Source organism: Palaemon carinicauda, chromosome 38 (genome assembly GCF_036898095.1).
Source record: "Palaemon carinicauda isolate YSFRI2023 chromosome 38, ASM3689809v2, whole genome shotgun sequence".
Classification (NCBI taxonomy): Eukaryota; Metazoa; Arthropoda; class Malacostraca; order Decapoda; family Palaemonidae; genus Palaemon; species Palaemon carinicauda.
In genome coordinates, this window is record NC_090762.1 from 1,666,286 (window position 1) to 1,681,679 (window position 15,394).

The 15,394-nt window shown below is 42.1% G+C and overlaps 1 protein-coding gene across 2 annotated transcripts in view; it reads right to left on the reverse strand.

The window, feature by feature from the left end:
- Positions 1-15,394, reverse strand: part of LOC137630373 (UPF0764 protein C16orf89 homolog) — a 163,335-nt gene that overhangs the window by 17,332 nt on the left and 130,609 nt on the right. For both annotated transcript variants that reach the window (XM_068361806.1, XM_068361805.1), the window contains exons 5-6: positions 12,469-12,640; positions 177-323 (exon numbers count right to left, since the gene is read on the reverse strand). In XM_068361806.1, the coding sequence (XP_068217907.1) occupies positions 177-323; positions 12,469-12,640 (319 nt within the window). The remainder of the gene's footprint in view (positions 1-176; positions 324-12,468; positions 12,641-15,394) is intronic.

A 15,394-nucleotide genomic window follows, 5' to 3' on the forward strand; every position in this document is an offset into this window, starting at 1 on the left:
AATATCAAGAGAGAGAGAGAGAGAGAGAGAGAGAGAGAGAGAGAGAGAGAGAGAGAGAGAGAGAGAGAGAGAGAGAGAGAGAGAGAATATGCTAACTATATCACATCCAATGAAAGATTATTTGCATTTTCACTTAAACAATTTCAATTTCATCACAAGATAGATAAATAACATACCTGGCAATTTTTCTTCTACGAGCAGTTTACGACCAGTTGATTGTTTAGCAGGCGGAAAGCATCCACTGTCCCTCTGCCATTTGAAGATACCAACTAGCCAATCTCTTCGTAAAAACTCCACATACCCCAACATGCCACAAAAGAATTCTGAAAAAAATCAAAATCTTGATAATACAATTTATTACTCAAATACAGTACTTACCTAGGAGTTAATTAGCTAACACCCATAAATCAAAAGATTCTCAACCTAAAAAGAACTTTCTCTCAACCCTTATACCTCTCCCATGTGACACGATATTGGGAATCATACTGCAGAGGAGAAGCATCACTCGGTGATCCCCAGGACCCAGGCAAGCCTTCGTATTCAGTCTATCAAAGTTGTTAAAATCTACATTGTACTCAATTCCGATATACAGTATCACTGAAAACGGGAAGGAAGGAGTTGGCTGTGTGACAACCAGGTTAAGTATCAAAATAATAGTTATCATTAAAATTCCGTTATTTCGATAAAGCTTACTTGTGAGTCCCATATGTGACTACTCTACTACAAAGGAGTGAGATGGATAATAATCAAACTAATCTTTAATCTAAATATCTTCACTAAGCAAATTTAATATACTGTATATCACCTCATAATTCCAATAACATTCCACATTTGCATTTACCATGGAATGACTTAAAAGTACACCTTCCCTTTACTTGGCCAAATAACTCGTTAGGAAAAGACAAAATAATTTAAGGAATAATTTACGCTTTGGTTTTCATCTTAAATATTTATCACGAGATGGAATAACATAAGCTACAATATTCCTACCAAGAAATTCAGGTGTCGGTATAAAACGACCCAAATTAATGACTCATACACTAACGTACCTAATAATAGTGTTAGCTATATTAACAGTAACCACATCAATAAATCGTTTATAATATTAAACGTACTATCATCAACTCTGATACTGAGAGAAGGCCTGAATAACCCGTGATCGTATAAAAACGGAGAACGGGAAATTCACCTCTCTTACTCAAAGAAAACGAGAGAAAGGATAACTCATACCTGTAGAACAGGAAACGAGCACTCTATGCTTTCGCTCTCAAGGTTACATATTAAAAATTAACATCACACAATAAAATAAGAAAATTAATAAAATTGATTGCTTTTTCTTAGTAATAGTAATAACGAAGAATAACGACAACGTAACAAATAAACAAGGATATAGTCTAAAACGAACCCTCCAGGGTACAAATTAACAGACTAAATTGCTAAGCTTTAAATCGCTACTATGCTTTAAAACGCTATCTTTAAATCGCTATTCTTCGTAGGTCCAAATTGGACTTGCAAGCAAATAAATACCATAGTAAAAACTAATAATAATTAATGATAACACAAAAGGCCATAAAACGTAAGTTATATAACCTAGCTGACAGAGTACCAGATGGGCAAAAATAACTAGAAAATTACCGAAGCGAACATACCCAAAATGGCTGCCGATACCTCGGCAGGACAATCGCTTCCAAAACTAAAAACCACCATATTGGAAACAGAAAAAATGCCCGGTACTGCCAAAAGCTGCCAAAACAAACTATGGTACTTAACATTGGTAAGGGTGAAGTAACAACGTCAGTCATGTTGAAATAACGAGAAACTCTTTGAAAAAACACTGTGCACAAAAAAAAACTTGGCTTGATGCAAGTCCAATTACAGAAGGATGTCCTAGAGGGCGCGCGTGATAGGTGTCGTTGGGGAGTTCAACCATGTTCTCTAGGGCCTGTCACGGCCCTCCCCATTGATGAAGGGATTATCTAAATGGAAGACAACCTGTGAATAGTGGTTTTCACACGCCTTTGTTTAATACACGACACCTACAAGGTGTTCGCGCGAGGGTTGTAACCTCTGCATTCCATGCTTTTATCTTTCTCTAGTATATTTGGAAGATTTATATTAGGAAAGGTATAAGGAAGGACCTTTCTCACCGGCCGTCACAGGCCGCCCCAGAAATTCAAAGTGCCTTAGCACACCACACCTAGAGCTTCAAACCAATGTGAGAAAACTTAGCAAATGCTGATTTTTTACGTCACTGAGGTGGAGTCAGGACCCTTTTCAAAGGATAAATTCACAATGAAACTAGAGGGGCCATCAGAAGAGCACAGACCTCTGCCGCGGAAGCTCATTTCTCGACCTTTTGCTCGGCCTTGACCTTAACATATATTAATTGGTGTGGATTTTCATACACTCAAATATGAACCAAGTTTGAAGTCTCTGTATCTAAGATATCCTAACTTATGGCTGATTACGTAAATTGGACATTTTGCTTGACCGTGACCTTGACCTTAAAAAAATTTAATCATTTCCAGCTTTTTAAATAACTGTTAATCCCTACAAGTTTCATTACTCTACAATTAAAATTGTGGCCAGGAAGCTGTTCACAAACAAACAAACACGGAGGTAATTCAGAGACGTGGCAAAATCCCTAGTATAACAAGCTCTAACTTCCAGAATGGGAGAAGAAAATTTATCTAACTCTGTATGTGCTTGAAGACTCTTGAATAATAAAAGTGATAATTTTCATATCTCATTTCTTCCTCCCCTATAGCACACCACAATTTCCCTACCCCTCCCCGACACACAAATGCTCTGCTTTTCACTTGATAATGAAGCTTTTTCATTCCTCTCTTAAAATGCCACTTCCCTTATACAGTTTCTCCTTCTTCTATCCTCCAGACAGAAACTGTCATAATGTAAATCTAAATAAACACCTTTCTAACCCTTTTCTATTTATAAACTTCACATGTCACTCCCTTGGACAAAATTCTTTTTCTCTCTCCTCCTTCAGCAAGCAAACATTTATTGTACTGCTCACCATACTCTTTCATCATCATTATTCTTGCAAAACGTTTCCTCTTGGGATCCTGAGAACCCTCACCTCTCCCCCCATGACCAGGGGCCTTCCCGTATTACACTATCAGTATCTGAGAGACACTGACACCAACCAAAATTGTAATGGAATGCAGTGACTGTAACATTACAAAAAATGATATTTTAATTATAAAATAAATTTTTGAATATACTTACCCGGTGAATATATAATAGCTGCAACTCTGCGGCTCGACAGAAAACACACTCAAAAAACTCGCGAGCGATCGCTATGAAGGTTGCGGGTGTGCCCACCAGCGCCACTAGTGGCCGATAGTGGCACTGGTGGGCACACCCGCAACCTTCATAGCGATCGCTCGCGAGTTTTTAGAGTGTATTTTCTGTCGAGCCGCAGAGTTGCAGCTATTATATGTTCACCGGCTAAGTTAAATATTTAAAAATGTATACTTCATTGTAAGATATATAAATTCAAGTGCTATAAATTTTAAAATATTCACGATATTATAAAATGTCCTTTTATATATAAGTCCTCCTTAATGATGTTCAAAGAAGGCAAGTTTACTTAAAAAGGCCCACATGACGGAAGCAAAGCAATATTTTCCAGCTAGTGAAGGAACATATACACCAGTATTCAATGAATTTGGGAGAACCAGCACTAAAAACCAAAATTAATACTTGACATACAAGCACTCCAACATATGAGCAACTCAACGAGAAAATTTTTGCATTAAGATACGAGCAGCATTATAGATGCTAACGCTAGGTGGCCAAGCGCTTGGGAGTGCTCTAAGCTCACATCACTTGTCCATTTCACGTGATCTTTAACTTTAGTACACATCTCCTGTGTTGTGTTTGTATTATTTACGTGATTTTAATTATATATTTGTGAACATTCTTTATAATAAGTGATGGGTCCTAAGAAAGGGATTGGTAATGTTGGCAGTGAGATGAAAAAAGGCATGATAATGATAGAGGTGAAGCATGAAATTATTGAGAAATGAGTGTGGTGTCCATGTGAGTTGGCATGCCATTACGAGGTGAGTACCTCGACAATATGTGCAATCCTCAAACAATAAAAAATTACCAATCAGAGAAGTATAAAAAGTAAATAATATAAAAATTTGTAAAAAACATTAAATACGGTACTGTCCAATTCTCTCTCCTTCCCTTCCTTTTTCCTCTGCATACACCGCCATTAGCCGCTATCGTCTGTCTCAAAGGTAAAAACTCCAGAATAAAACCAAGTTTTATTGCACATCACAGTAATCATTTATATCATACTGTGAGTGTGTGTAAAGTATATTTATACAGTGCAGTATAGCAATTAAAAACATGTTTCTGGGCTCGAACCTGTGCCGCCCAGTGAATAAGCTCCATTTAGCACTTATTCTTAGGTAATTTACTGCTAAATATACCAGAGAAAAAATGTAAAGGAGTGCTAGGTTAACTAGCTCGCTCACCTATTGGTGTCGGTATAAAATTGGGCGTATATTCCAGAGGTCCCGCACTATTTAGATTAATCCACGACAGAGAACCCCAATAGAGGAGAGCCGTTCAACCTCACTCGGTACTACTACAATGCATCCGCTCAGAACCCAACTCCTTTTAGCACAACGTTCAAAGTAACCCGCTTTTTTTCTGGTGCTCTCGCTTTTGGATATTTTCTAGTGAATTATGGCTTCTTCGTCGGTTTCCCAGGAGACACCGTCTAAGTTAAGTACCAAGCTGGATTTTACTGTGTTTTGAGCAACCTAGATCGTTTAATATTTATATTATAGGAGTTTATTCTCTTCGTTCATACCGATCTTGCTTGATTTCACTACAGTTGGTACTCCTGTTTTTGAGAGCTTTTAATTTTCACTTGCGGTGTTACTATGTGTATTATTTTTTTATCAAATATTATTTGTTATTGTGAATATTCATTATTTAGCGTTTAGAATCCTCGTGGTTCAAATTTTGGGCCGATATCATTTACGTATCGCTATGGCTGCCGACCGTGCTAAGGCGGCAATGTTATTTTAGCCATCAGGTGTGTCTTTTGTGATTTAATTATTTATGTTGCATGCCTTGCCCAAAAATTTTCAATGTGTTTATTCATATATTTAACGCTATTATTATTATTATAATGAATATTTGTGCCATTACTCCGTTTGATCTGTCTGATTGGGGATCGTCAGTTGGTAGCCCTGCTGCCTCGTATCACGTGATCCTCCCCCACGCTCCCCCTCTAGCTAGGTGGGAGGCTAGGCTTCTCCCCCCTCCACTAAGGGACCGTTGCCTTCCCTCCTTTTAGAGGGGGTAGTTAAGTGTTTATGGACTTTGTCCTCCGGGTGGCCCGGCGGTTTAGTCTCTGTCTAGTCTGGTTGGCCACCGGTCTACAGAGTTGGATCCCGGTGTACCCTATTTTATATTCACTTTTCATTCTGGCTTATGTTATACGAAACCCTCCGGGTTCGATTGGCAGTTCTTAGTTACAGTTCCGCCCCCCTATTATTTTATAACATTTCCTATGATGATTATATATGACAGATCACTACCCCGGAGTCCCTAAAGGAATTGGTATTGAATATACCTTTATTTCCCGGCCCGGGGTCTACCCCACCCCGGGAAATCAGACACTATGTGTCTTAATTCCTTGTTTTTGCATCCTTTTTTATGCTCCCGGCTTGACCGGAATGGATGGCTATACTTTAGTTTCAAGTTAGACTTATGTTTAGGCCCGGGACCCCCGGTCCCGCCCCTATGTAAGAATATTATAGTTAAGCTCTAACCTTGCGTTAGACCTATGTTAGGCCCGGGTCCTCCGGACCCGCCCCTAAAAAAAAAAAAAAAAAAAAAAAAAAAAAAAAAAAAAAAAAAAAAAAAAAAAAATTTATTTTATTTTTTACAGTCTAATCTTGTGTTAGACCTATTTTAGGCCCTACTTAAAAGAATAGTATAGTTAAACTCTATTCTTGTGTTAGACCTATGTTAGGCCACTTATAGAATAGTAGTTAGGCTCTAATCTTGTGTTAGACCTATGTTAGGCCCGGGTCCTCCAGACCCGCCCCTAATTAAGAGAATTACAGTTTCTCATATACTATTCTTTTTACAGATGGTGCATTGTCTGACGCCGGCCTGTGCAGCTGTTCTGCACCAGCCTTGTGGCCACTCCGTCTGCCGATCTCACGCCCCTTGTGGGGTTCAACTGGAAGACGTTGTGGTATGGCACCCGGATAACTGTGTGATTTGCTTCGACCTCATCACTACCCTTGGTTCTGACTCGGTGAGTCCCGTTGGCTATATTGCCTTCTTATTTTATTTACTATTAGTAAGATATCTATGGTCTTGAAGGATCATTGGGAGTTTCCCTTTTATAATTCCCACTATTATTTCAGGCATCCCCGGAGCAAAAGTCTGCGGCTCGGGCCACACTGAAGGTGTGGGTTGGTGGTTTTGCCCGGAATGTAAAGTCTAAGCGGCCGTACGTCCTATCTGAGGACTACTGCACCATGGTTTACCCCAACGCCAAGTCTTCAGCTGCTGTGGCTAGGCATGTGGCAGCTCCCATCATTGCCCACATTGATGCCACTATAACGGGTCTCATCGACCCAGAGCAAGATCCATCGGACGCCCCCGGAGGTCTGGAGGACAATGTTGCCTCCATGAACCTGGACGTCGAACCAATGTTGCTAGACGAGCCGGATACAGGTAGGGTGGTAAGTGAGGCAGGTGTGTCCGGCGCTGAGATTCCTATCCTCAGCCCCGCTCTTTCTTCTTCTTCTGATCGCTCTTCCTTTCTTGGATTTTCTGGGGACCGTGATTCGTCTCAACGTTCATACCCGGTTCCCCCTAAGGATAAGTCTACTTCAAGGACCTTACCCAAAGCTCGCAAGCCTCACAAGACTTCTCATGGCTCTAAACCTGGTACAAACCCGTCTTCAAAGACCTCTGGTTCCTCCTCTAAGTCTCACGACCCGGGAGTTCCTTCCGCCCCTCCTGCTGCTAGCCCGGGCCTTTCCGAATCAGCTATGCTTCGCATCGTGTCGGAGATGCAGGAAAAGTTGGTTTCGGAGATGCAGTCGAGGATGGACACGATGTTCTCTAACTTCGGTCAGAGAATTGGGGCTTTAGAGCAAGGAGCTCCGGAGAGAGTCCAAAGCTCTCTCATACCGGATGCCTCTAAGCTCCCGCCGTTTGCCAAGAACAACCCCTGGCGGATGGCTCTTCATTCCCCGTTCTCAGACGGAATGTTGACTCTGGAGGGCCTTGGCACTCGCCCTCTAGAGGACTTTGAATTCTTTCCTCCGGGTCTGGCATTTCCATTTCATGGTTATGCCAGACTTACCGAGGAAGCTTTAGTCCGATTAGACAAGGTCCCCAAAGAGACGGTCATCTTCCCGAAGGAGCAAGCCCAATCTGTTTGGGCCAGATTTTTGAATGACATCGGCTGCACTAACACCATGCTGACGCCTCATAAAAGCTCCTTTACGATGTTCTTAATGGACAAGAACACCTTGACTCCATGCGTCAATAAGGTGGCAGAGCTTGCCTTTCAATATGCTCTGGAGGAGAAGCCCTTGCCTCCCATCCGAGAGGTGGATCCAATCTCCCTCCTTCTTCCCTCAGGTATTGAGTGTTGGGACAACGTCCATACCACCTTTACCTCCGGCAAGCTTGCAGCAGACTGTGCCTCAGTCTTGTTTAGTGAGAAGCTTCCCCGTCTCCCGGAATCTCTCATTAAACAGGAATATGATTCCCGCCTACGTGTTGGCCGTACTCTAAACCTGGCCACATCCACGGAGTCGATAGCCTTGACTTACGATACGGAGAGTATTTTTAAGTCTCTCAACAAGGCTACGCTACAGTCGTTATATTATGACTTATATGACTTTGCTACTGCTAAACGCAGATGTCGCAAGCATGTTCTAGCTGAGGCGACGATTAGGCATGAACCTAATAAACTCATCCGGTCCTCCTGTTGGGGTTCAAATCTCTTCCCCGAGGATCTCGTAGAGGAAGTCTTGGCGGAGGCCACTAGGGTTAATCAGAGCCTTAAAGCCCGTTGGGGTTTGACCCCTAAACGCAAGTATGACCCCGCAAATTATCAAGCCCGGGGTAGGAAGAAGCTTAGACCATATACCTCCACCCAGTTCAGGCAACAACAGAGTGCTTCATCCAACTTCCGGCTGCCTCTTCCTCCATCTTCTGTTGCCCCTGCACAGCCTTCCACCTCTCGGGCTCCTTCGGATGACTATGTCACCGTTCTGCTACCTAAGAGCCAGCTTTCTGGTGCCTCCGCCACTTCCCCTGCCTTTAACCAGTCCTACGAGGCTCATAGCTCTTCCCAGAGTTATGGTAGAGGTAGAGGCTACCACCGTGGCTCTAACCAGAACAAAGGCAGGGGAAGAGCCTTTCGCAGAGGAAAGAACTTCCGAGGCGGACGTGGAGGCAACTCCTCAAACCAATACTGAGGTGCAGCAGGTAGGGGGGAGGCTCTATGCCTTCCGCAACAAATGGAGGTTCAGTCCCTGGGCGTTCAGTATCATCTCCAAGGGACTAGGGTGGAGTTGGATTCAAGGACCTCCTCCTCCGAACAAATTTCGTCAACATTCCACTCCGGACCTGGTCGAATTTGTCCAGGAACTTTTACAAAAGAATGCCATACAAGAAACGAAACATCTGAAGTTTCAAGGTCGGCTGTTCAGTGTTCCGAAGAAGGATTCAGACAAGAGAAGAGTGATTCTAGATCTATCCCTTCTCAACTTGTCCATTCAATGCGACAAGTTTCGAATGCTTACCGTCTCGCAGGTGCGGACCTTACTTCCCCGTGGGGCCGTCACCACCTCTATCGATCTTACAGACGCCTACTATCACGTCCCGATAGCGAGACACTTCCGTCCGTACCTAGGCTTTCGCTTAGGGGACAAAAGTTACTCCTTCAAGGTGATGCCTTTCGGGCTCAACATTGCCCCAAGGATCTTCACAAAGCTAGCAGAAGTCGCTGTTCAGGAACTCAGGAATCAAGGGATTCAAGTAGTAGCCTATCTGGACGACTGGCTCATTTGGTCAGACACCTCCCAAAATTGCCTAAAAGCCACTCACAAAGTCATCCATTATCTTCAATCTCTAGGCTTCCAGATCAACTTCAAGAAGTCCCGTCTTCTTCCAAAATCGAAGTTCCAATGGCTCGGCCTGCAATGGGATCTTATATCTCATACTCTGTGTCTTCCCAGACCCAAGAGGTTAGAGATTGCAAGAAACACCAAACGCTTTCTCAAAGACAAAGTAAGTTCCAGACGGCTTCAAGAGAAGATTCTGGGTTCCCTTCAGTTTGCCTCAGTGACGGATCTTCTTCTGAAGGCAAAATTGAAAGATATCAATCGTGTCTGGCGTTCGAGGGCGAACCGGAAGCTCCGGGACAGGAAAGTCCGCCTTCCTCCCATTCTACGGGAAAGACTTCTTCCTTGGACAAGAGCAAACAGTCTGTCAAAGTCAGTTCCCCTTCGATTTCCGCCCCCGGAATTAATCATTCACACAGACGCATCCCTATCAGGTTGGGGCGGCTATTCTCAGCTCAAGAAAGTTCAAGGTCTTTGGACTCCCTTGTTCCGCCATTTTCACATCAATGTGCTAGAGGCCATGGCAGTTCTTCTAACCCTGAAACGTCTCGCTCTTCCCAAGAAACAACACCTTCGTCTGGTCCTCGACAGCGAAGTGGTGGTCCGCTGCCTCAACAGAGGCGGGTCAAAGTCAGGGCCTCTGAACCATGTTCTAATAGCCATATTCTCCCTAGCAGCCTCGAACCGTTGGCATCTTTCAGCTGTCCACCTGGCGGGAGTCCGGAATGTAGTGGCAGACGCCCTGTCCCGGACCTCCCCTCTAGAATCGGAATGGTCACTCGATCTAAAGTCATTTCGGTGGATTCTCTCTCAGGTTCCCGGTCTCCAAGTGGACCTCTTCGCCACGGAATCCAACCACAAATTGAGAGTATATGTGGCTCCCAATCTAGACCCTCAGGCTTACGCCACAGACGCCATGTCACAGAATTGGGACAACTGGGAAAAGATTTATCTCTTTCCCCCGGTGAATCTTTTGCTGAAAGTTCTAGACAAACTGAGATCCTTCAAGGGACAAGTAGCCTTGGTCGCACCCAACTGGCCCAAGAGCAACTGGTATCCTCTCCTGCGGGAGTTGAGACTATACCCTCACCCGATACCCAATCCGGTTCTGTCTCAGATAGTACAAACACGCGTTGTGTACGCTTTCTCAAACATTCAGAGCGCCCTAACTTTATGGACTTTATGAAGTTTGCGGCTATGCATGGTGCCAATATTGATCCTCAAAACACCTTGTTCCTAGAATCAGATAAACGGGATTCCACCATCCGTCAGTATGACTCTGCAGTTAAAAAGTTGGCAAAATTTTTAATAGACTCAGACGTGAACTGTATGAACTTGAACCTTACAGTCACTTTCTTTAGATCTTTATTAGAATCAGGTCTGGCAGCCAATACTATCACCACTATTAAATCGGCTCTGAAAAAGATCTTCCTAGTGGGTTTTAACATAGACTTAGCCGACTCTTTGTTAGCTTCAATTCCGAAAGCTTGTGCCAGACTGAAACCGGTTACTCGTCCTACCCCGGTGACCTGGTTCCTTAATGACGTACTCAAATTGGCTTCTGATACCATTAACAGTTCTTGTGATTACATGCCCCTTCTCAGGAAAACTCTTTTCCTAGTGAGCTTGGCTTCCGGGGCAAGAATTTCTGAATTGGCAGCCTTGTCGAGAGACCCGGGTCATATTGACTTTCTGCCTTCAGGAGAGGTCCTTCTTTCTCCTAACAAATTCTTTTTGGCTAAGAATGAAGACCCTCAAAACAGATGGACCTCCTGGAAAATTGTTCCCCTCACGCAAGATCCGTCGCTGTGCCCTGTCACTACTCTTAGGTCTTATCTATCCCGGACCTCCTCTAACTCCTCGGGGCCTCTATTCGTTAGAGAACAAGGCGGTACCATTACTATTAAAGGGATCAGGCAACAAATTTTGTATTTTATTAAACAAGCTAACCCTGACTCTTTTCCTCTTGCACATGATATCAGGGCGGTTGCCACCTCGGTGAACTTCTTTCACCACATGAATTTTACAGACCTTTCCAGGTATACAGGGTGGAAATCACCGTCAGTGTTCAAGAAACACTACCTTAAACATTTGGAAGCCCTAAAATTTTCTACAGTAGCCGCAGGGAGCGTAGTTACTCCCGAGTAACTCACAGGTTAATGCCTTGACTCTTTATCTCTCCCTCTTACCTGCCTCATTTATACCCTATTGTATTCGTTGGTCTCGCACCTGAATACTGTTATTATATTTGTAAATTTTTATGCTCCTGAGTATCTGTATATATTATCACTCACGGCATTATTATACCTACCTTATTGGATTTATGTTCATATTTAAGATACCCTTATAATTGTTTTTTGGTACTCATCTCTGATTAAAGCATCCTGTATTTCTCTTACGCTTATGTTTTTTCCTTTATTTTGCAAGTTTGGTGACATTTTTCTCTTGTATAGATTCACTGGGCGGCACAGGTTCGAGCCCAGAAAAGGGATTTTGACGTAGGAAAAATCTATTTCTGGGCGAGGGACCTGTGCCGCCCAGTGAACCCTCCCAGCTCCTCTCCCTTGGAGTCCCCAAACTTTGGGTGCTAAGGAGTTGGGTTCTGAGCGGATGCATTGTAGTAGTACCGAGTGAGGTTGAACGGCTCTCCTCTATTGGGGTTCTCTGTCGTGGATTAATCTAAATAGTGCGGGACCTCTGGAATATACGCCCAATTTTATACCGACACCAATAGGTGAGCGAGCTAGTTAACCTAGCACTCCTTTACATTTTTTCTCTGGTATATTTAGCAGTAAATTACCTAAGAATAAGTGCTAAATGGAGCTTATTCACTGGGCGGCACAGGTCCCTCGCCCAGAAATAGATTTTTCCTACGTCAAAATCCCTTTTTTGGGATATTTTTAAGAGGGTGGGAATGAAGGAAATTTTTTCAGTTATTTTATAGGGGAAAAACTGACTTGAGATACAGTAATTTGGAGATACCTGTACAAGCAATTTGACATACGATCTCGGACCAGGAACAATTTATGCTTGTATGTCAAGGTATTACTGTACTGTGCATGAAAAATATTGCAATCCCAATATGAAATATGGATCAACAAGTTAAAGAGAAAGAAGCAAATTTAATAAATTCCACTCAGTATACAAATATCTAAGTAATGTTTCCCATTTTACAGATATACTGTACATGGAATGATCAGACTACCACAAAAAGGAGTAGCCCATGAGAGTTTCTTCTCTTGTGTGTCAGGAGACCAGCTGACCAAAGGAATGGGCAAAAGCAAACAGGTGGGTTTAGATTATACAATAATTTACTTACCCATTTCTATTATTAAATCTCTAAATGTAGGCACATCATCACTAAATGTAGTAGCAGCTAAGGCAAGGGCTTCTGAGTAAAGATTTGAGCACATTTCTTCTTGAAGCTGTTCCAAGCTACCACTTCTTTTGTGTTTCACCAGCCATTTCTCCAAACGACTTCCACATCCACTCTAATGAAAAAGATTAATGGTTAGACTCCAATATTGTCAAAATATGTGTTTATCTGGGTGAAAAAAAAAAGTTATCTGGTTAACCATGATGTTACATATGAAATTCATAATTTCATAGTCATAAAAGTACAGTACTACTACTACTACTACTACTACTACTACTACTACTACTACTACTACTCTAACAACAACAACAATAATAATAATAATACAGTAATAATATTAAGCAATATCACAAAACAAAAACCGAAACCATACTTTTCTTATGATTATTCTGAGCTGCTCATGGATATACACTACGTTATTATACATCAGTACTGTACTTATCGTAATTGCAATGAGCCCTATTCAATAAAACTATTAAAAATATTGAGTCCTTGAATAGTACTTGGACAGTTTAAGTTATGATACTGGTCGATTACAAATCCAAAAGATAACATTTATGCAAAAAACATTTAAAATATGAGGAAAAATTAAATAACAAGAACAGTAAGAAAAACAGATGGTGGAGCCCAAAGCCTTATCAGATGTGGCTGACAGTGATAAATTTTAAAAACTAAAACAAAAAATGTGTGTAAATAATAAATAATCAAGTATAGAGGAAATCCCTGTTCTGATAACCCACAAGGCAACTTTTATTTTTAATATAAGTAGAGAAAAGTGTATCAGAATACAGTACCCACTAGATAAAGACTCATAACCATATTCTACTAGCCAGGTTTGTTTCAAAATTAAACTTCTGAGCTGACTAACAACATAACACAGTCAAGTCTACCTAAAAACATAGCAACAGATCTAAAGGAGGTACTCCTTCTCTAAGCTGAATACAGTAAAAACTAGAGGGGCACTCAGTAGAAGGCAGACCTTTGCCGCGGCAGCTTATTTATCGACCTTTTGCTCAACTTTGACCTTGATATTTGATCTTAACATGTATTAATTGGCATGGATTTTCATGAACTCAAATATGAACCAAGTTTAGTCTCTGAGAAAAGGATGTCCAAACTTATGGATGATTACATTATATGGATGTTTTTATCATCTGTGACCTTGACCTTTGACCTTCCAAAATTGAATAATTTCCATCTCTTTACACAACAAATTAAAATCCCTGCAAGTTTCAATACTTTACGATTAAAATTGTGGCCGCATGGTTGATGATCGGAATTTAACCTTGCTTGACTTTGACCATGGACTTGACCTTGTCCTTTGACCTTAAAATGTATTAATTGGCATGGATTTTCAGAAACTCAAATATGAACCAAGTTTGAAATATCTGTGACAACGATGTCCAAAATTATGGCTGACTACGTGAATTGGACGTTTGCTTGACCGTGACCTTGACCTTCCAAAATCTAATCATTTGCAGCTTTTTACATAACAGTTGTTCCCTGCAAGTTTTATCACTCTACGATTAAAATTGTGGCCAGGAAGGTGCTCACTAATAAACACGAACAAATAGGGGGTAAAACAACCTCCTTCCAACTTCATGGGTGGAGGTAATAAGAGGAATACATAACTCGGTAAACTTATTTACCTGTGTAAAATCCCCAGCAATGGCAAATACATCTAAACTAAACTTATTGTAAAACATTAACGGATACTTTGGGTCCCAGAGAACAGTAGGTTACTTGTACACTCTTCAAATAAAAAGGAAAGACAAACTCAATTATGATACCACTAAGGTGCATCAATTCTTCAAAAATTTTCTGAGAACTATATCAAGGCCCTTTGCTTCTCTTTAACTTTATCCACTGGCTTTCTAAGAGGTATTAAACCATGCATTATCCCAATTCCTTCCACAACACTCAGATATTCACATCCTATTTTCAGGAAGAGATAACGTTGCAATAGCAACATGGAACATGAGAACCCTTGCCCAGACAGGGAAACTACAGGAACTAACACCCGAAGTGGAGAAATACACCTGGCACGTTGTGGGACTCAGTGAGGTTAGGTGGAAGAACCATGGGGAACATCTTACCGAGGAAGGTCATGTACTTTACTACAGCGGAGAGATGGACAAATATACCAATGGCCTAGGTTTTCTTGTCAACAAGAACGTCAAGAACTCTGTACTAGGTTGCCGGCCAGTTTCCAGCAGGGGCATTTCCATCCGCCTAAGAGCAGCACCATTTAACATCACAATAGTACAGGCCTATGCACCAACAACAGACCACGACGATGATGCTGTGGAGGCATTCTACAGTCAACTCCAAGGAACCATCGACAAAGTGGACATACTTATCATCCAGGGAGAACGAATGCGAAAGTGGGCAAAGACGCACTGAAGAACTGGATGGAATTCTGCGGCCCCTCGTGCAATGATGTGTTCAATGAGAGGACTACGACTACTAGAGTTTGCCAGCTACAACAATGCGGTGCTTGCAAATACACTCGGTGAGCACAAGGCATCACGACGCTGGACATGGCATGCACCTAATGGAATCTACCACAACCAGATCGACTACATTCTTGTACAAAATCGGTTCAGATCGGGGATCAAAAGAGCTACGACAAGAACTTTCCCTGGTGCAGATGTCGGTAGCGACCATAATCTGGTGTTCGTGAATTTCAAACTCAGGCTGAAGACAATCAAGAAGCCCAAGAACACCAGGATGAAATTCAACCTGGAAAGGTTGAGGGACCCCAACATTGCAGAGTCCTTTAAGGCAACAGTTGGAGGGAAGTTTGCCCCACTGTTAATGCTTGAGGAAGACCACAGCGCGGAAACGCTGACAGCTCAATTCAACAAAG